Genomic DNA, 22,089 nt, shown 5'->3' on the forward strand with positions numbered 1-22,089 from the left:
GCCTGAAGCCAAAATTCCTTCTGTTCAAAGTCCCACCCCAGGGTCACTGCTGAAATGAGGTCAGGAGAGGTCATCCTGATGCTAGTGTTTGTGAAACATGGAACGGGTCCAAACTGAACTAAGCAGACTCTCTCTCAGGTTGCCTTCCGCTGTGACATTTCATGTGGTGCAAAAATATTTTTCAGAGGGGCTTGACGTACAGCTACGGAGAGGGAGTGCTGGTTTCTAGCAATGGAGACGGTGGAGAGTCAGCAAACTGCAGTCAGGCACACAACTGCTCAGGGCTTTATCAGGCCAGCATCAAGATTGCCATTCTTTCCAACAGTTCCACTGGCTTATTTACTGTCATGGACTGTTACAGCAACACATTCAACACTCCATGCATCTGAAGAAGTGGGTTTTTTACCCATGAAAGCTTATGCCCAAATAAATCTGTTAGTCTTTAAGGTGCCACCGGACTGCTTGTTGTTTTTGTGGATACAGACTAACACGACTACCCTCTGTTACTTGACATTCATCAGTTGTGTAGTTGCCTGCACACCTGCAGTGAGTAGTGGAACATGATAATCTTGGTTTTTTCTCTCTAGGAGATGTAGCAAGGCCAGCATAAAGGAGACACTGGGCCTGCTTCTCAGTTACTCCATTCATGCACTTGGGACAGAGACACAAGATGTGGGACAATACTGGCTTTAAACCCACATATTCTGGGTCCACAGAAGGGACTCAGGGCTGCACCTACTTATACTTGGCTTCTGACTGCCCCATAAGGGCCCAGGGCAGTGGAGAATGACTGTATTGTAGTGAATTCTGGTTATAACCCAAAAAACCCTGCATCTGCCCACTATGCTGTGGGCTGGAAGCTCACTAGCTGGGAGGCTAGTTCTCATCCATTCTCATGCCGCCCAACCGTCCCACCACCCTAAGGTCCCTTTATGTTACCAAGGTTGTGTAAAAAGGCTTTAGTGGAATGGAGACACAAGCTCATTTTCCTAAACTGTTCAATATCATCGCTGTGAGCTGCTAAGTTATGTATGTTGCACCCCAGAGGTGTTCGCACCTCTAATCATTAAAAAATGTCGATAAACCCCTACCACCAAAGTAATTCTTCTATACCGTCATTTGCAAACCATTCGGAGATTGGAAGGTGCTATACAAACATAAATTACAAATAATTCATCTAAAAGAGCAATACTCCCCTGAATCAGGGAAAGAATCCAGAATGCTGCAAGAGATTATGTCAACAATTCAACATTAATTGTCATTTATTTCTTATTTTTAATAATATTATGCTCACAAAGAAACCCTCCTATGTTCCCTTCCTATGGAGCACCTTAAAGTTAATCTTTGCTGAAAAGAAATCTTCATCTTTGTAATGACAGCTGAAGTGCCCTGTAGTGCCTTCTTTATCTAAATGTCATGGCTATAGAAACTAGGTCCACCTCCAAGAGCCTATCTACATGCCTTTGAAGTGTTTGCCTGGACTCTTTTTGTTTTTTACATGAATGACCCTCATTCAAACAAACAGGTGAAAAAGTCCCCTAATAGTGCCTTTGTCTAAGATTTGTTGGTTAATATTTCATCTCTCTGATTTGCTGCAAGAAGATAAGCACAATGCACATTAGCCCTGGTGAGACATACTTAAGGAAAAGATGGTTTCCTGATGAATAAAATAGGGCTTTTATTATGAAAATTAGAGAAAAGAGGTTAACGTGGAGAAGAGTGAAGCAGTGAGGCCAAATTCTGTATGGGTTACAGTGACATAAATCCACTGCAGAGACTGGAGTTACTCCAGATTTACACTGGCATAACTGACATGAATCCACTAAGGAACTACTAATCAATATTTTTTTAAAGTCTTAATACAAGTTTTAAGTAAGAAATTGAGGTTTTGCAACTGTTCTGACTAACCTCTCTTGAAACACTGAGAGCTTAAATGTCATTTTTGAGGAGAGACCTATATGGTACTTTCAGGGCACCAAAACAATTAATTCAACACTTAGATGGCTGGAACAGCATAGAATTTTTTTTTTTTGAAAACTAACTGATGTGCATTGTGGGCCTCAAAAGCTGCCAGAGAAGAGGCATTTACAACTGATGAAAAAAACAGGGAGATTTAGATCACTCCTCTTCCATCTAAATGCTTGGGAAGAGAGAATCAAACTGAATGTTGATATTTCAGAATGAAATTAACATATAATCTCTCCCTGATTTAGTTAATACAGTCCAGATCCCAATGGTGGCTTAGACCAAGATTTTCAAAGCTGAATAGTAATTTTACATGGCTTAATTCTGGAGTGCTGAATTTAAGGCATCTTAAAGGTGCCTGATTTTCAAAGGGCAGGTGGTTAATTCTTTATGAAAATACCCCTTTAAGGTGTCTTTGAGCCCCCCCAAAATCAAGGCACCTAAAATTACTAGTCAGTTGAAAATCTCGTTAGTTATTTGAGTAAATTGACATTTTCCATTTAATATTTTATTTCAAACCATTTAAAAAAATGAAATATAAACAAAACAAATTGCACACGCAGCCCTCAACCAGTTGCTGCTTTCCTGGTTCACGTCACCAGACCTCAGCAGAGGAAAGGTTACAAGTACAATGCGAAATCAACCAAAGCTAGAACATAAACTGAGTGTACAAAATTAAACAAGCCTTGAATGATGTGCTATAGCTCACCCTGAACGGGGGACAACCAAGTGGAGTGAAATCCCAAAGGTCCCGGAGAGTTTTACGCCCCAAAAAGCTGACGGTAAAAATATCCCAGTAAAACGTAATAGGCATAACTGGGTACCAGTCAAGAAATGGTGTAACTGGGTGTAACTGGGTGCCCAGACTATTTAGCATTAAAGGTCATCTGCAATGTCTTTAGTTGCATTGTATGCAAAAAACAAGCCAGTGCCTCGACCAGGTGTTATGTACTGTATCTCGCCTCACTCAGGAGGTAGCTAACTACTTTCTGCAATGACTGGAGCTTCCAAGTAGACTGCGCGGGCAGCGCAAAGCAGAACACATTACTGCAGTCTAGCCTACGGAGGACTAAAGTGTGGTGATTGTCACAAGGTCCTCATCAGGACAGTCACAGCTTCTATGTCACTCAGCAGCAGCCAGTCACACTCTCAAAGTAATGTGGAAAGAGGGCCTTGTTCTTAGGGTTGCCAGGCATCCGGTTTTCAACCAGAATGCTCAGTCTGGTGGCTCCAGTCAGCTGTAAAAGTCCAATTGGCTGCAGTGGCTGGCTCCATGCAGCTCCTGGAAGGGGCCAGCATGTCCTTCCAGCTCCTAGGTGCAGGGGCGGCTCTAGGCATTTTGACGCCCCAAGCACGGCGGCTTGCCTGCGCAGGGTCCGCAGACGTGCCTGCGGGAGGTCCGCCGAAGCCGCGGGACCAGCAGACCCTCTGCAGGCAAGCGGCCAAAGGCAGCCTGCCTGCCGCCCTCGCGGCGACCAGCAGAGCGCCCCCAGTGGCTTGCCGCCCCAAGCATGCGCTTGGCATGCTGGGGCCTGGAGCTGCCCCTGCCTAGGTGCAGGGGCAGCCAGGAGGCACCGCGCGCTGCCCCTGCTGGCTCCACAGCTCCCATTGGCTGGGAACCACGGCCAATGGGAGCTGTGGGGGTGGCGCCAGCGGCTAGGGGCAGCGCACGGCGCTTCCTGGCTGCCCCATGTCTAGGAGCCAAAGGGACATGCTGGCCGCTTCTGGGAGCCCCCTGAGGTAAACACCACCCAGAGCCCTCACCCCTCACCCCCTCCTGCATCCCAACCTCCTGTCCCAGCCCTGAGCCTCCTCCAACACCCAAATTCCCTCCCAGAGCCCACACCCCACACCCCCTCCTCCTGCCCCCTCCCACACCCTGAACCCCTCATCCTGAGTCCGCACTCCTAGACAGAGCCCTCACCCCTTCCTGCACCCTAACTCCCTGCCCCAGCCCAGAGCCCCCTCCCACACTCTGAACCCCTCAGCCCCACTCCCAGACTGGAGCCCCCTCCTGTACCCCAAATCCCTCATCCCGGCCCCACCCCAGAGCCTGCACCCCCAGCTGGAGCCCTCACCCCTCCCATGCCCCAACCCCCTGCCCCAACCCAGTCAAAATGAGCGAGTGAGCAAGAGTGGGGGAGAGTGAGCCACAGAGGAAGGGGGGGGATCGAGTGAGGGGGGCGGGACATCAGAGAAGGGGAGGGGAATCAGAGAAGGGGCGGGACAAGGTTTTTCATTTTTTTGCAATCCAAAAGTTGGCAAGCCTACTTATTCTGCTCTCAGCTACTCAATCACTGCAAGCCCAGAGCAGAACAAAGGAGGCTTAAAGAGGTGAAGTGACTCAAGATCTTGGGTCCAGATAAATAGAGTAAAACCAAGTGTCAGTGAGTCTCCATAGCATGGAGAATCAGAAGGAAAAACAAGGAAGGCAAGACCGGAGGATTTTGTAAAGCACCAAGGAGATCAGCTGGGACACAAGCTGAATATATGTTCAGAAAGCCAAGGCAGTAGAGCAAAGAGGCCAGAGATTACCCTGCACCATTGCCCCGCACCTTGTGTAGCCATTTACATCAGTGCAGAGCACTGCAAAACACTACAAACCAGAGCTGTAGCAGATTTTGCACTGGTGAAAATGACTTACACAAGGTGCTGGACAATGGCTCATGGCTTGGGGAGCAGGTGGACATAAGCTTAGGGCAGTAGGACAAGATGAGTCCATGGGGAGCTTTGAAAAAGAGGCAGGCGAGTCTGACATGGAAAACTACATTACCGAAAGAACGCAACGTGAAGCAGATCTCTCAGAGCATAACACACACAGGTGGGGCTTTTCCTCTGGAGAACAACAAATGCTCTTAGGTTGTCATGCAATTACCTACGTATAAACCCCAAACCTCCCATTGCTTGTAGAAATATTGCAATGATATACTAGGTATATTTAGTCCAAAAGCCCATAAGGCTTATATTACTATTTTCTCACTGAAATTACAAGTCCAGTAATTTACATTAAGAACAACTCGAACGTATGGGATGGGAGACATACCATGGGGTATTTTTGTTTTGGTAATTCTACCGAACAGAGCATTTTATCTCCCCTAGTGTTAATATATATTTGGTGGGTAAAACTATGGGAAAATGGAGCTTACAGAAAAAAGTAATATTACTGGTGATCTACAATGCTGGACCACGTTTACGAAGCATTTTGATGAACCCCAGCAACCCATGTGATATAATTATTGTTGCTATTAAACTGTTATTTATGTCAAATTTGTTGCTTTTGTAGCTCCAGCGGAGAAAGCCATACAGTATTTTAGGATTACAGCACTCTAGAGACCTTATCACATGTAATGGCAGCTGCAACAAGTACAAGAACGAAGCAGTAACTCACTGCAGTTATAACACCAAAACTAGATGTTAAATAATTTAATGTGAGGTTCCATTCTTGATTTGAAAACGAGACATGCAGGATACTAAACATCCCAGACTGCATGTAATAAAAATGAAGTGTGGGTGCATCAAAGGGACGATTACCATATGCTCCCTCCTCTCTTATCCCCAGGTAATATTTAGTTTATCTCATACTCTTTGGATAACTGGAGAAAATTTAAGTATCTCAGATTAGAATACATCTTCATGGAAAATGAGACACACAGGGACAAGTTCTGCCATCAGACAAAGAGGAATTGCCATTGACTGTTATTATAATAGGATTACCATATACATATTATCACACATTGTCTTCAGTGTAGGGTGACCGGATGTCCCATTTTTAAAGGGACAGTCCCGTTTTTTGGGACTTTTTCTTATATAGGCGCCTATTACCCCTCACCCCCTGTCCCGTTTTTTCACACTTGCTATCTGGTAACCCTAGCACAGTGGGTTTCACACATATGTATCTGAAAGCCGAAACTGGCCCATAGACTCCCTTAATAATCGGCCAGATTTCTGACTACAGTCTGTTATAGCAGTGTAAATCCAGAACCCCTAGGGTGCAGGATTATGCATCAAAAGCATAAAAGTGGTAAAAAAATCATAAGAAACGCCATCTTGGCAAACTCTCTTTCCCAGCAATAAGCACAAAGTACTAGAAATCTCAGGACAAAGTGTGGCCACACAACAGCTTCACTGAATTTGGGGACTAAGAAGATTTGCCTAGTTTGGATCCAGACTTTGGGGTTCTTCTCCAAGACTTTCCAAGTTTGCCCATCCCTATTTTTGACCTGGGTGGATACTCCTATGCGTATGGAAAAAATATACTGCATTTTCCAATATACATTCAATTGTCAAAATATAGTATTCATTGATTTAAACCTCAGGGGGTCTCAAACTTCATTGCACCGCAAGCCCCTTCTGACAACAAAAATTACCACAGGACCCCAGGAGGGGGGACCGAAGCCTGAGCCCGCCCAAGCCGCCTCCACCCCCAGGGGTGCAAAGCCAAAGCCCAAGGGCTGCAGCCTCAGGCAGGGAGCCTGTAACCTGAGTCCTGCTGCCCAGGGCTGAAGCCCTCGGGCTTGGACTTTGGCCCTGAGCCCCAGCAAGCCAACCAAGCGACTTACTTTGGGGTCCTGATTCACAGTTTGAGAACCACTGATTTAAATAGAAATAGAGTCGCTTAATAGCTTTAGCTGTCATCTATTTCAGGTACCTATGGTGCCCACTTCTGTAGTAGCTGAGCATCTCACCATCTTATACTCATGACACCCCGATGAGGTTGGGAGTTGCTGTCTTCCCCATTTTACAGATGGGGAACTGAGACACAGAGAGATGAAGTGACTTGTCCAAGGTCACATGGGCCTGTCCTTACCATTATCTAGATCGGATGAAATAAACTCATCCAGACAGTACCGTGACATCCCATTCCATCATACCCATTTATTTTTGTTTTACTCTATCTGACCTTCTATAGTCACGAAAACGCTGGACTTTCTTTTACTTTTGAAAACTTCTTTTTGTCACTATGCTGGTTAATATGTAAATGAAATTTAAAATATTTGGCATAATATTCAGCAGGTTGATTTCCTTATTAAATATCACTCATGTCTGTTCTGCCACTCACTTTTAGGAGTAAGATCAAGCATTATAATGGGGAGGAAGAGGAGGAAGTGAGCTTTTATTGGCAAATAATTTCTCTTTGCATGTTTAACTGTGCTAAATATGCAGAATGGATAACAGTTAAATATTGAACTCTGTTATCAAGTTGTTTGCTTCTGGAGTTCTTTTAGAAATTCTTCAGACTCTATTTACATATTGTTTAATTACTCTTAAAAATCAGAGATCTGATCACATGAATGCAAAGGTGGCAATGTTAATTAACTTGAGATTCAATGCTTTTGTGATCCTGATAGTTTTACATGGATCAGAAAATAGTGTTAATAAAGCTAACTTACTGTGACAGGTGTAATTTCACGGATTAAGGAGACACTTGTGCAAGTGACAAACTTAACCAGGATGCCTGAACATTTCTTTTTATAAGTTTTGAAATATATCACTCATTTTGTTTCAAGAGGTTTTGGCACTAAAAGCTTATCATAACAGGATTAACATATAAATATTATCACAGCCAGCAGGTTGTTTTTGAATGAATATTAACAGCAAATATTATGAGTCTGCATCAGAATAACTAATTAAGCACAGCTGTCAAATATCATTTGACGTTTTCAGTGCCCTGTTTATTACAGGCTGGTGACAACGTTCCAGATTTATGGAGACACAACCAGAAGGTCCCCCCTCCTTGAATCTTCATGTTCACCCTCATGCAAGTATAGATTTATAACAAACTAAATCATGACGTCTATGATTAGTAGATGAGTTTAATACCTGTAACATCTGTACAATCCTAAACCACAAGAAAAAATCTTATAGAAATAACTTTCTCCATGAATGAATCAGTGACTCAGAGATGCTTTAACTTGGGAAACACATCAAGTTGTGCCCTCCTTCAGTTTCTCTTTGGGGTTTCTGTTTCGTTATTCATCATATATTATCTGCCCAAACAAACATGAAGAACTCTGTGTCTGAGCACATACTGGGCTGCAGAAACTTTTTACAGGTTTAGCGTTCTCCTATATGCAACTTGAAGCTGAGCATTTCTGCTTCCCTAAACATGGCTGCCAGAAGAAGAAAGAATGCTTGGAACTCAGGAGACCTGAATCCAAATCCCTGCTCCACCCCAGACTTCCGGTTTGACCTGCTGCAGCAGTGTAAATCCAGAACTCCTTCAATGATGAAAGATTATGCTCCATAAGCACAAGTGGCAAAACTATCTCGCTCAACAATGAGCACGAAGTACTAGAAATCTCAGGGCAGCGTTCCATTGAGGTCTGTATTATAGTATCCGTGTTGCAGGGAAGGGAAGGAAAGTTTTAACCACCACAGAAGAAATTAAGTCTAACAAGGAAGCTTTAATTAGCTGTAAAATTGTGGTCCAGACATTCGGTAATCATTTGATTTCAGTATTAAGATACTTAACCGTTTAAATGATAGATCTGATAAATTTGGTAAAATTCTTTAGTTAAAAACAAATGGACAATCGTCTTCTTAGAATCCTCTTTACAATTTATACGAATTGATTATTTTTAGCATTCATTTGATCATTCAGTTAATTTGAAGGTGTAATTCTAATCCAATACTGAGACTAATCTGCTAATTTGATCTTGTTGTAATGCTCCATGTTTAGTTTAGTAGTAGTAGTAGTTTAGCTTTGGTCAGTGATGAGCTCCCAAAATCCTAATAACCGGTTCCCTACCGGGTCCTCGGCGGCACTTCGGTGGCGGGAGGGTCTTCACTCGCTCCAGGTTTTTGGCGGCGGGTCCTTCACCCGGAGTGAGTGAAGACCCCACCCCCGCTGCCGAAGTGCCGCTGAAGACCCGGTAGGGAACCGGGCGGTGAGTACAAGCCCCACGTGCCTGTCTCCCCCTTGCCCCCCATCCAACCCCAGCCCAACCCAACCCACGTCCTTCTCTCAATTGCCCCCCTCGACAACCCATCAACACCCCCCACCCCACTCCTTGTCCTCTGACCATCCCCTCCTGAGACCAAGGGTGAAAGTAAGTCCAGTGACTTACCGGTACACTGGGGCCAGCTCTGGCCCCTGGAAGGGGTGGGGCCTATGGTGGAAGGGGCGTGGATGAGGGAGTCAGAACTAGCCCCAGCCCACCCTGTAAGGGAAGTGCCCCCCGCACCGGGGTAGCAGCAGCAGCCCGGGGCTCCGGGGGCTATTTAAAGGGCCCAGGGCTCCCATGCGTCTACTGCCCTGGCTCTGTAAATAGCCGCCGGAACCCTGGGAAAGCAGTGGGGATCCTGCGGCTATTTAAAGGACTGGGGGCCTGGCACGGATACCACCTAGTTAATCTAAAAGCCTGACTAGCTCCCCCTAATTAATCTTTGTTCTGACCTGCCTCAGCTAACTAAGGCCCCAAAGCAGCAAGGTGGGCAGAGACTTGATAATAACGGTGCTCTGCTGGGATACAGGGGTCTGCTCATGCAGAGCGTATTGCAGGACTGGAGCCTAAATCACATTACTACCATATTTGCAGTACTACTAAGTCATTCCCTATAGTCAGCATGTGAGAGGATAGGGAACATATCTGGTCAATTACTGGTTAACCTTATGTAATGATGGAATGGAAACTGGCACATTTTAAGGGCAGCCACTGAATGCTTCGGTTTAGGAGAATATTGAAATGGAATAAGTAGCCAAACTTTGTTCCACCCTTGATATCACACTACATTTTACCATTACTGAAAGAGGAGCAGGGCAATGCCGTGCCGCACTGCAGAACACACAGCCACAAAAATGGAAGGGTAGATGGTGTTAGGTAATTGCTTTGAGCCTGATCCAAAGCCCACTGAAATGAAAGAAAAGGCTCTCATTGACTTCAGTGAGCTTTGAATCAGGAATTTTAATAATCTTTCTGCTTCTTTTATTGAGGAAAAGGCTGTGACCTTGGGCATATATATAGATTCCTTCCCTAGCCACTAAATTCAGCCAGCTATGAGATGATATATGGTTTAGGGGCGGAAGTGGAAGATACCATATCAAGGGGGATTTTGAAATTGAACTCTAGTGTGTGTGTGTGTGTGTTGGGGTGGAAACAGATTTATGTCTGGAAAGTAAAGGAAGTCCCCTTTCCCCTCCTTCCTATATTCCAGAGCCACTGAGTTTCCTGTGTATCTAGAGGTAAGAGGTTTGCAATTAAAAGGGGCCACATCTTGCACCCTGTGCAAACCCAGTACATTTCAATGGAATTTCACAGCAGGTAAATCACTGCAGAATTTGACCTCCCTCTTCATGATGCCAGTTTAACAGTAACAATAACTAATATAACAAATCTTTAGCCAGTTAGCTCGTTAGCAACACTCCCTCCCCCCGTCGCTTTCCCAGGAACAGTGAATTAAATGAAACCAAAAGGTATCAACCATTTATTCTTAAAAAACACTCAACTGTGATTAGAACCTGGAACAACTGCTCACCAAAACTGCTAACCTACCTAAGTTATTACATCATGTGAATTTAAGATCCGAATGTCACTTCTCTGAATGTGGATTAAAAATTCACTATCAAGAACATGGGTTGAAGCCTGGTATGTGTTTCTTAGTTCCTTCGCAAAAGCTAAGGATACATATTGAAGACTGTAATTAACAAGCCACTAATATAATGCCTGACCTGTTTGGAAGCAAATAATTTTAAAAGACTAAACAACCTGGCTGAACTAAATTCAGAGAGATGAGGCAAGTCCTTTTAAACATTGTGAAATGAAGTTTCCCTGGTAGTTTTCATTTCCTTTAGGCAATCAAAATAGATTTAGAGTACATACGGTACAGTAAGCAGAATATTATAAACTAAAAACAGCATCAGTCTTTCCATTGATACACTGACTATGTGTATTTAGAAACTATAATAAAAGTTTTATTAATAACATAGCAAAGCAGATACATCTGCTTTTAAAAAAGCAAAATTATCTCATTTATAAAATGTACAACTATTGGAAATGACCTACCTGTTTTCCGAGGTAGCAGATTTCCTCTGACAAACAATGACAGCTGGTGCATATTTCCCAGTATAATCCACGCTCTCTCTAATGTCCCATAAGTATGGGCTGCTGGCTCTTACATTGAAAATATTCACACCTTTCTTCACCTTTGCCCTAAGAGGAACAAGAGGATATGTCAACAATTAGATACAGAATTTCATTTCCAAGCTGTTACATGGATCTTCATTTTTTTCTCATTACTGGTCCTCTGGAGATGCTACAGCTCATTACAGATGGGCCATGTTGGTAGGAGGTAGAGGTATAATGGAATTAAACCTCTCCATAGTTTAAAGGAACAGTGTCAAGATAATAATGTTATTGATATAACGGTAAATAGATCTGGGTTTACATTTTCTTCCCATAATACATTTGATCTCTAAAACCAGAAGAATTTTAAAGCTCTACTACAATTTTTCACCATTTATACTACTTGATTGTAAGTTTTTCCATGTCATTTTGACAGTGAAACTAGGCTACTCAATTATACTTTTGGTCCTCATTGGTTCTACAGGTCCTGATCCTGCAAACTCTTAGGCACATGTTTATCTTCACACACATGGGTTGTCCAGTTTCAATGGGACTACTTACATGCACAAAGTTAAGGAAGTACACAAAATTATGCATGTACTTGTTTGCAAGATTGTGGCTTGTTTGCTAGATGGTGATGGGAGTGGTTAAGACCAGAAAGACTAGGCTAGAAAGAGAGACAGAGACACACACTTCCTTGTTCTCATGCACTAGCCCAAAGCAGCTGATCTGAGGTTACCAGTGCTGCAGTGAAAATAATTAATTTAGTAACCTGTTTTCTTTCTTTTGCTTTTTAATTTCCAATTTTGTAACCCCTAATTCTCTTTCCTTTCCCCCTGCCCACAAAAACATCTAAATAGGTGCACTAAGCCACATTGGCATTGTCCCTTTTTACTCCAGCTTTATTTCATGCTGGTGAATTGGGAGTTTCCAGTGATGTTATATTTTAGCTTTCAAAGATTTTTTTTAAAATAAAAAACATTGTGGTCAAATATCCCAATACGTGAGATGTCACGAGATGCCAGTTTAATTACATTTGCTAAAAATATCATATACAAAATGCATTCAGCACGCTGGCAAGTCCTTAATTAAGAAAGCAAAAAGAATGTGAGGGATACTTTTTGCAAGCATGGTAGAAAGCATTACTGGCTCTGCCGCTCCACAAGATTTCCTATGGAATCTTTTAAGAACAGATTAAAAACAGACATGGGATTCCTTCTAAAAATTGGATGCTGTAGGTGGTATCTATTTTATTCTTCTGATAGCACAATGGTAGCTATTACTATTTAGCAATTTCCTTAGCTCATCAGTAGGAATTATGGGCAGTAGGAATTATGATGTGAAGACCAGATAATTTGTGCTCACAGTCTCCTATGCCAATTTCACAATATGCTGCATCATACGCAGGATGCAATGTCCATTCATAGCCCAGTTATAAAGATCCCTCAGGAAGACGGGCAAATGGCCTGATCACAGCTAGGGAAATTAGCTTGCAGTCCAGGCAGGTTCACTAGAGTGTGCCAGAGAAAGAAAAACAAGAAGGTGGATGGAAACTGATGCCAGTCTTCAACTCCAGCTAGTCTCAATGGCTGCAGTGATGGGAAAATTCTGTAGCTGCTCTGCCTACTTTCTGTCCCACGGGTGAGAACTAATGTAAGGCCCAAATGGGATTTAGGAGCCTAAATGATCTGGGCCTAAATGATTTCACTGGGCGTTGTGGGTGCTCAGCACCTCTCAGGATTAGGCAGCTATGACTATGAATTCACGCTGCCATACGCACTCCTGGTGCAGCGTTCCAGAGTGCTCACCTAAAGAGTACTGCTAATTATGGCATGCCAGGGTGGGATTGGGACACTCTGTGAAGGCAGCGTACTGGAACCCTGGTCTATATCATTGCTGCCCCACTCCTAGCATAGTCATTGACACCAGTACAAAATGGGTATGAATCTCTATAAGGCACCTCTATGTGCACATACACCCCATTACCACAGTAAGCACCTCACAACACCCTGTGAGGCAAGGAAGTGCTGTTTACCCCATTCTGCAGTTGGGAAACTGATGCACAGAAATGCTAAATAACTTGTCCGAGGTCACACAGAAAATCTGTGCTGGTGCAGGGCTTTGAACCCAGGTCTCCCACAGCCTAAGCTAGTACAACTAACTATTGGCCAGACCATCTTTCCTCTTTAGCATAATAGTAGCATTTTACATCCACTGTTCCCTGGTGTAAATGACCACCCAAAATGCATGCAAACTGAAAACCAGGCCCAAAATATTTGTGTGTGTGTGTATGTGTCTGTGTCTGTGTGTGAGAACTGTATATACACACACAAATAAAACATACACTGAGACATTTCTCTGTGAATTATGAGTGTCTCTCACAGTGTACAACGAAAGGATATTTGATTGACTCTAGGACAAATACATTTTCATTCATGTAGTTAGAGAAACTAGTTCGAATTAAAGAAAATGCAACTGCAGCATCAGAAAGTGTGGAAGTGGAACAAAATGTCTGCAATTTGAATGTGCCACCGATCCCCTTTATATCACCTTAGTAGTGCAAATTCTCCTTAGATGCCTTAGTGTAAACGAGAATCTGACCCAATGTCTCAGTTCTGCTAAAGAAGCAGCCACAAACTTAGAAGGAATCTTCTGTTTCCATATGAAAACAATTTTAAAAGTAACAAAAAATACAGATGCAACCACTCTCTCTCTCCTTTGTTATCTTCTAGCGGCATTTCTTTAAGAGATGGTGCGGTGTAGCAAAGCAGCAGGATGGACACGCAAACATACAGACAACTTGAGCTTGTTTACCCTTGACATTCACTGCTGATGTTTCAAAACAAACACAGGTTCTTGCGTGCCTTCCCGGAGTAATTGCAGTCTGAGGATGAGAATTTCTTTAAAAGGGTTTTGATAAGGTCTAATTTAGTCATCTATTACAAGCCCTAAACCTTTAATTTTACTGAAAACAGTAATAGAACTAGATTGCTGTTTCCTACAGAATTAGAGGTTACTAGCTCTTTTTAGAGCAGTCAGTTATACATGCTCCTGTAATTACCACCGAAGCTTTGACTCCAACAAAAGCCAGTTTCCTTCATTTTCTCAGGGGTGTCTTAGGTATTTTGTTTGCCAATATTACACTGCAGAATTCTCTTCACTCAATTTACCTTGGCACTCACACTTAATTACAAAGGAGTCACCTGGAAGAGATTGAGTTAATGCCAACAAAAGGTACATTATTTGTCAACAAACAGACCTAAAACTGAAGGTACTTGAAGTTTTTATATGACTGTTGTCAGGTTTCAATTTACTTCTTCCAAATCTTTGTTTTTTATTTGTGTCTGACTGTCATGGCTACAAGGCAAGCTGTGTTTTAGACCCCTTTGCAGCCCCTCTTGAGTGCACCCCACAGGCATCAATTTCTGTATTTCTCTCAGGGGAAAAATCCCACAGTTCAGCCACTTTTGGACTGGATCTCTGGATTGCAGCCCCCTGTAACACCACAGGCCCAAAGGTATTTGACACCTGCAAGAAAACTTCTCTCTGGGAGCCTGTGATCCACTGTGGTTGATATGACCCCAAAACAACTTCTTCAAAACAAACATATTGTTTATTCACCCACAGAGATATAAAAAGCAGAGAAACGGTCAAATCAACAAAAGTTTATGCCCATCTGTTCTCACCTACACTTTATCCCTTCCTTGAAGTTTTTGGTAAGATCCGTTCAACCCAGGCCCGCTACTTCTGGGCTGGGAAAAACACACTGCGTTGCCACATTCTCTCATGATGACGTGTCTAAGCTGCTTTGTTAACCTGGGTGATTGGCAACTGGGTCTGAGCACCCAGGTTAGCCTAACTCAGGTGTGAGCTCCCCACTGCAAAGCTCAACCCATGTTACTGTGTCATCTCTGTTTCTGCACTCACCGAGGTGCATCTGGGAGCATTTCCTATAGTTCTTTGAGCTGAGATGCTCTAGGATATTTTCCCAATCAATTGTGGGAGAACTTGTCTGTCTGTCAGAGGAAATCATGGGATGGCATTGGAGCACTATCAGCACTCAAGAAATTTTGCCCGCATCCTCACTGCAAAATGGATAGCTTACAGCCTGAGTTAAAATGGAAACCGGGTTCTAACCCTCACTCCCATCGTGGTAAACTAGCTTGGTCTTAAAGCACCTCCTACCCTGGGTCAGAGGTTTGTCTGTGTGGATGGTAGGTCGGCTTTTGCCAATACCTGGGAAAAAGCCCAGATTAACTGTGCAGTGAAGATGAACCCTCTGTCAGAGACTCACCTCCAACAGCTGCTGCCAACTGCCCACTTCTTCCTCTCTAAGCAGGAGCCTTAAACAGTTTACTGTCCCTTTAATCTTAGACTGTGACCTTGGAAAAATAAGACTCTTAACCTGGCTAGAAACAGACAGGTAGGTATCTCCCCCCTTGTTCTCTTAAGGATACTTGATACTTGGTAATTTCTTTGGTATTTTCTCTCATTATTTCATTTCCTGTTTGTTTACCCCTAACATCCTCCTTTGATTTAACTCCATGCAGACGGGCAGAATAATATCAAGCAATTAAACTGAGGTAAATGTGGTATTTTAAAAACAGTACAGATATCTCCTTCATTCTCCACATTGACTCACAGCTCTCAGCATGTCGATTGGAGGACAGAGTCAGGGACCACATGACGAGCACATTTAGTCACTCACTGCAGACTGCATTAGCTTGATCTACACTACGGTGTTAGGTCAATGTAACGCAGCTTACGTCAACCTAATTAGGTCAGTGTCTTCACTACAGCCTTGCTCCCAGCGATGTAAGTGCCCTACTACCCTGACAGAATAACTCCACCTCCATGAGAGGCATAGGGCTTACGTTGGTTTAGTTAGGGCAAGGCAGTGTAGGTATAGACACTGCGTTAGTTACACTGGCGGTTGGCTGTCATTCCTGTCAATTTCACGGCTCCATGCTGGAACCGTGAAATTGACAAGAAAGTCAGGCTGTAATCGGGGTGGGCTTGGGGCTCCAGCTAGAGCCCAGCTGCCCCCTAAGCTACCCACTCCCAGCCAGGCTGTGCCCACCCTGCCCCCCACTTGGAGCCTGGCTGCCCCCGGGCTCCCCGCTCCGAGCTGGGCTGGGCCCACCCAGCTCCCCACTGCCACCCGAGCTGCTGCCTGGAGGCTCCCCAGAGAGAGCCCTGGTACTGCCCAGAGGATCCTGGCTCTCCCGCCCCGCTGCTGGGAGCCTGACTTCCCACCCCCACCCTCCCAGGCTATTGGCTCCCCACCATTTTTTTTTAATTGAAAAAACCAATATATTTCTGTGAAAAATAAAAAAATAAGAGGTTTTTTCAAAATTCCTTATGTAATTAGCATTTTCCAACTAGCTTTAATATGTGAAAATGGAGAAACTTGCACAACAGGTTTTAGTAATATACGGCGGGGATCGAGAGAGAGAGGCCAACTGACCAGCCAAAGAAATCCCCCTGATCTTCAGCTCTGCATGTTCAATAACCATCCAGTGAAGAAAAGTGCCTACCATCTATCCACGTATTTCCTAGAGTTTGCATCATTGTTTGCTTTATATACGCTGCAGCATGTTATTTACTCCTGGTCTGCAGCTACCAGACCTCTGTGGAGCTTACCATCTTCTTCACACATTAGTTCACATAAGCAGTGCACTTGGGAGAATTCACCCACTGAAAACCTGTCAGTGCTGGCAGAGTGCAAGGCAAGAGAGGAAGAAGGTACAGAGGGAACTCCCTGAATTGATACATCACACCTGAAATCAAACACGTTTTCCTAAGCTCATAAAGACCGTGATTTCCCAATTCCAGCTCATGACCCACTAAAGACCATGTTTACTCCAGTGATAAAAAGAGGCTTCAAATCATGCAATTAAAATGCAGGAGCTGCCCCTTTTCATTTATCAAAGTGTCTGTTTTAACATCTCCCAGTTTTCTTTGTAGTTTACAACCAGTTAGCACTTAGCTTTCAGCCCGTGTCATTACCGCAGGCTGGTAATGGCTGTGAAATTGTTACTTAAGTGTTGTATAAAATGGAACAGCTGGCTGGTGAAAAATAACAGTGGTACAGCATGAGTGCCGCTAAGTGCCCTGGTACAATGTCAACCCAGCATTGGGTCTGAAACACCCAGGGGAAGCAAAAAAAAAAAAGAAGAAGAAGAGAGAATTCACCCTCCAAGACCAGTTTCAGAGTAGCAGCCGTGTTAGTCTGTATCCGCAAAAAGAACAGGAGTACTTGTGGCACCTTAAACCAGTAAAGGGAGATCAAAGACATGTTGTGCTTAAAGCAATGGCAGATATTCTGACTCTGGCCAGGCCCGTCCTGAAAATGTGTGTCTTTACATTGGCACCACTTAAACAATCAGAAAGAGTGACCCCTGAAGGGATTCTGCCTGCAACACGCCGCTGTCATGCTACTGCTCACTCTCCTCCCCCTGCAAAAAAACCCCACCAAAACATTTCTAAAAAAAGATGTTTCAAATCCGTGAAATTGATTTTGGTTTTCGATTACTGCAGGTGCTCAAGGGAAAGACGAAGAAAACGTTCCCAGGAAAGTTTCACCATTTAGAGAGAGCCTGTGCTTCCACGAGCTATCACCTCGTTCGGGGTGGCTGTTACAGTGCAATGGACAAATGAAGGTTTCTCAAAAGTCCCGTGAACCCATCCTTGGGTATTTATAACCATTTAATATAGGACTCGAGGGGTCTGTTGTACTTTTTATTGCTCAGACAGTTCCAGGATGTCGTACCGAACTGTCCAAAGCAGTCTCTGACTCCAAGAGGTGACACTCCTTGTGTCCCTGGTATTCCCCTCCTGTGCAGTGACAGCTGGAGGCACATGGGTGAGGGGCTTTTACCAGTCCATTCAGGTTTTTAACGCCCAGCAGTCTGAACGGCTGGTTAGCCAAGCCAGCAGATGGTCCACTGGAAGCACCAACAGGCTAGACGCAAATGGGAAAAGGGTGGGGTTTTGACCCAGCTGAAAGGAAGGGCTGTGTTAGCAAACTGAAAGCTTCGGATAGGCGCGGTTGAGAGTGGAGGAAAGTAGCAACTTGAGCTAGCAGCGAAATGCCCCCCGGAAGCCACCTTGGGAGCATTCAGGGGCTAACACCTGCCAAGTGAGATACTAAATGACCTGCTGCAGGACGGTGGCCATGGAGGAGTTGCTTAGAGTGGGGGAGGGGAGATGCTGAGAGTGCTGCTGGTACTAGCCTTTTCCCCCTTTCAAATAGAATAGCCCTGACCTATACTAGAGACGGAAAAGCCCTGGCTAGTCTATCCCCCCCACTAAAGCAGGGGGCTCTTGTTTCTACCCAACAGGTCCAGAGATGATTTAAAATCAAGGTGAAAAACATCGCTTATGAATGCTGCCTTCACTCGACTCCTGAGCTGTTTACCCAGCAATAACCTATTGCTTATCTTGCATGTGCTAGCACCTAAGGATGCTTGTACATAAAGGACTTATTAAAATGCATTAGAATGTGTTTAACCTGAAACACAACCAGATTGCCTGGAGACCAGTCATGAAAATGTGTGTCTTTACATTGGCACCACTTAAACAATCAGAAAGAGTTTCTCTAGTTGGATTTTTTTATTTTACAGTAACAGAGCTGAGACCGCACCATCAAACAAGATCTCTGGAATCGGATAACAAGAAACCCAGCAAACAACTAGATAACGCGGAGATGGAAAAGAACCTCACAAAGAGTGCCAGACAGACAGCGTAGGTGGGTCAGGGACAAGCCAAATGAAAGGTTCACAATGAAATCAGAAACAAGAGGAAAAGTGATGGGTTGCAGGTTCCTTTAAAGTCTCTAAGCACACACTAGAGGTTTCTCAAAAGTCTCGTGAACCCATCCTTGGGGTGGGGGCAACTTCTCTATCTGCTTTAGGGTGCTGCTTCTAATAGTTAAAGCCTTCAAAGGACTAGGGCCTACCTATGTAAGGGAGAACCTGTTCCCTCACCATGACTGCTAGGGCTAGGGGTGAGCATCTCTGAATCTGGGATATTCCCAATGGGTGGCTGTCTACTACAGAAGGCGTCTTTGACCACCTCTCTCTTTGCACAACCCTTTTCCTGATATTGATGGCAGCAGACTAGATTGGCTGTATTTCTACCATAGACAGGACTGATCACATTATCCAGTGCAAATCAATAATGCAATGAGAAGTGGTTGGAAAGTGTGTTGTTCTCTTGGTATTTGTACTTTTAATTACATGTATAACATCTAAACAATACGGTGATGGGAACTTTATACCTTCTGAAGGATACATTCTGCCTGATTTACTCCCATGGTTTTGCTTGTGTGGGGCTAATTCAGAGCAGAACATGGTCCTCACGCAGATGTATGCCTTTGTATAGAAATCATGCAAAAACGTGTCTTCCAGGTAGAGTGCCACCATTTTCGGTTATGCATCCGAAGAAGTGAGCTGTAGCCCACGAAAGCTTATGCTGAAATAAATTCGTTAGTCTCTAAGGTGCCAAAGGACTCCTGTTCTTTTTGCGGATACAGACTAACACGGCTGCTACTCTGAAACCTACCATTTTCAGTGAGTTTCACATTGAGATTTTGGACTTATTTGCATGTTAAGGATGACCCTTCAGAAGCACAAAAGCTGTGGGGGTCAGGATAGATGCAGGATAGCTGAGCCTCTGAGAAGTGAAATCCCCAAAGAGAGGATTTTCTTACTAGGAACTACCCCTCATATCTGAGGGGCTTTCCATAGAAGTGCAGGGCTGCCTGCAGGCAGCCCCCCTTTGAACGGATAAAACTGGAATGTCCCAAACACAATGAAAGCTACAGCACTTCTGAAAACCAGGCCGCTTTTTGGGCAGAGCCTTAATAAGGATCTAGGAGCCTAATGTGAGGACCCCAGATTGGAAAGTTTTGGCCTCTAATTTTAGATCAGTTTTGGCTCAGTAAAAATAGCAGGATTTGGCCTTCAGGACCGAGTTGCAATGAGTTGGCTTTTTCAGAGCTGATTTTTCCCCCCCTAGGATACTTCATGTACAAATCAATGTTGCTAGTTGTTTTCAGAGAAGATGCCACAAAGTTTCTCCAAGTTACACTAATAGCTTTGTTGATTGAAAATCCACAGCAGAAGAGAATCGGGAATCCCTTATAGATACTGATGGAGTTAGAATAATTTATGGAGAGCGGACTAGCACAACATAAGCTATTTAAAGCTGTATAATATACCCACAAACTCTTATTAAGGTCTGTAGTTTTCAGCCCTGTGAGACAGAAACCAGCTATCATTATGCACCACCATGAAAGCAGATTAAAATTAAATCAATCTGTTTATCTATGGGCTTGCAATGCAGCTCTCTCAAAAGCTAACATATTCTCTATGTAATTAACATTTCAGGAGCAAAAACCATTCCACTCAGATACTTGAACCACCCCAATCAAATTGGGATATTAGAAAAAATAAGTCCCAAGAGGGTTTATAATCAAATTTAATTAGTAAAAGGGCACGAGACCAATTTAGGCCTCAGAAAATGAACTGTGCATGCCATGAGTTAAATAAAATAGGTGTCTTTGGAATATATGTCTCTTGAGTTGGGCAAAAACTGTCTGTCTTCCTTGTGGTTCTGTGTTTGCATGTGTTTGGGGGCTGAGATTTTATTTTTGTAGTGTTCAGTCAGAAAATTAATATGAAAAGCATGTTTGGCAAGATGAAAATTAGACTGTAAAACACAAACATCCCTGGAGGAGTAAAAGGCGGGAGAAGAATACAAGTTGATTCAGAACAGAGGTAAATATCCTAAGGTTTGTTACTCTGACTTCCATTCACTTACTAGATAAACCCTTACAAACTTGGCCCCAGTTCTCAGTGGAAATTGAGGGTTCTCAGAAGCTTGCAGGACAAAGACCTTCACGTTCCCTTTGTTAATAAATGCCCTGATGAACAAGTGTGTTGCTTTATGATGTTGTGATGTAATCTCAGGACACGCTGCAGTGTCGCCGCATCCTGGCGTGATATACCAAGACAAGATCACCAGGCTGTCACATGAGATCATGATACAACATCACTGTGTTTTTGTGAACCTTAAAAGGTTCTGAAAATCCACACCAGATGCTCCTGATGGTGGCAACCCTATTGCTAATGTGCCATTTAAGTAAACATCTCTGCTATAAGGCTACTCCAGGTGGTTGTATGGAAACTGACATGATCTCCAAATTTAAACAGGTTTGATCCCTCTACTCTCAATCCACACACAATGTGTTATTAGCCGAAACTCACCCGCATTCTAGGGTTTTCCTTTATTCTTAATTAACAACAAATGTGAGCCTTAATCTGAACCGGCTGTTCCACGGGCTTTTCCTTGCAGCACGTCTTGTCTCTTTCCCTAGCTCTCAACTTCTTAGCAAAGCTCTCAACTTCTTACACTCCTGAGCTAGAGCTAATGAGACCAACGTGATCTAACTGTGTGAGTCATGAGAATAGCTCTGCATTCCCATCAGGGTGCTGGCAGCTGACATGTAGGGACACCAAATATGAGGGGGAAAGGCAGGAAACTCTTTTGTTTCTGCTGTCTCGCTGCATAGCAATATGGCTGTTGGTAGCATCCTCCTGCTGCCTTCATCATGTTAACTGTACTTGAGGCAAGCTGGATCGCAGAGCAGCGAGGAACAGGGAAATAGCAGCATTATACCTGCGAGTGTCACATTATAGACATAGCTGCTACAAGCGAGCAAAACCTCATTCCTGGAATTAGCTAAGATACTGCTATTAGCAGTGATGGTGTTATAAACTAGGGACACTCTAATGAGGTTTTATTTCATTAAAGGACAAAACCATGACCCTGCCAATAGCCATGTATCAGCTGGAATTACGAGGCAAGCACTCAGGTGGTTTCAGAGAAGTGACTGGCTTTGTGCTGTTGGTAGTTAGGGGACAGTCTGCAGAGGAAATTGATCTTCTGTTTATCCAAAGGCCACTCAGAAATGCAGTGCCAGTAATGGTGACTCACTATCACCTGTCACATCTGCATGCCACTTTTTCAACCAGCAGCAGATAATTGGACAATTCAG

General features: G+C 43.8%; 1 protein-coding gene across 2 annotated transcripts in view; it reads right to left on the reverse strand.

Annotated features, from left to right (window-relative positions):
- The window catches only part of TMEM132D (transmembrane protein 132D), a 399,506-nt gene that overhangs the window by 211,519 nt on the left and 165,898 nt on the right, over window positions 1-22,089 (reverse strand). For both annotated transcript variants that reach the window (XM_044990406.1, XM_044990405.1), the window contains one exon: window positions 10,968-11,114. Coding sequence is in view for 1 of the 2 variants with exons in the window: in XM_044990405.1 (XP_044846340.1) it covers window positions 10,968-11,114 (147 nt within the window). In the remaining variant the exon portion in view is untranslated. The remainder of the gene's footprint in view (window positions 1-10,967; window positions 11,115-22,089) is intronic.

This window comes from Mauremys mutica, chromosome 16 (genome assembly GCF_020497125.1).
Source record: "Mauremys mutica isolate MM-2020 ecotype Southern chromosome 16, ASM2049712v1, whole genome shotgun sequence".
Classification (NCBI taxonomy): Eukaryota; Metazoa; Chordata; order Testudines; family Geoemydidae; genus Mauremys; species Mauremys mutica.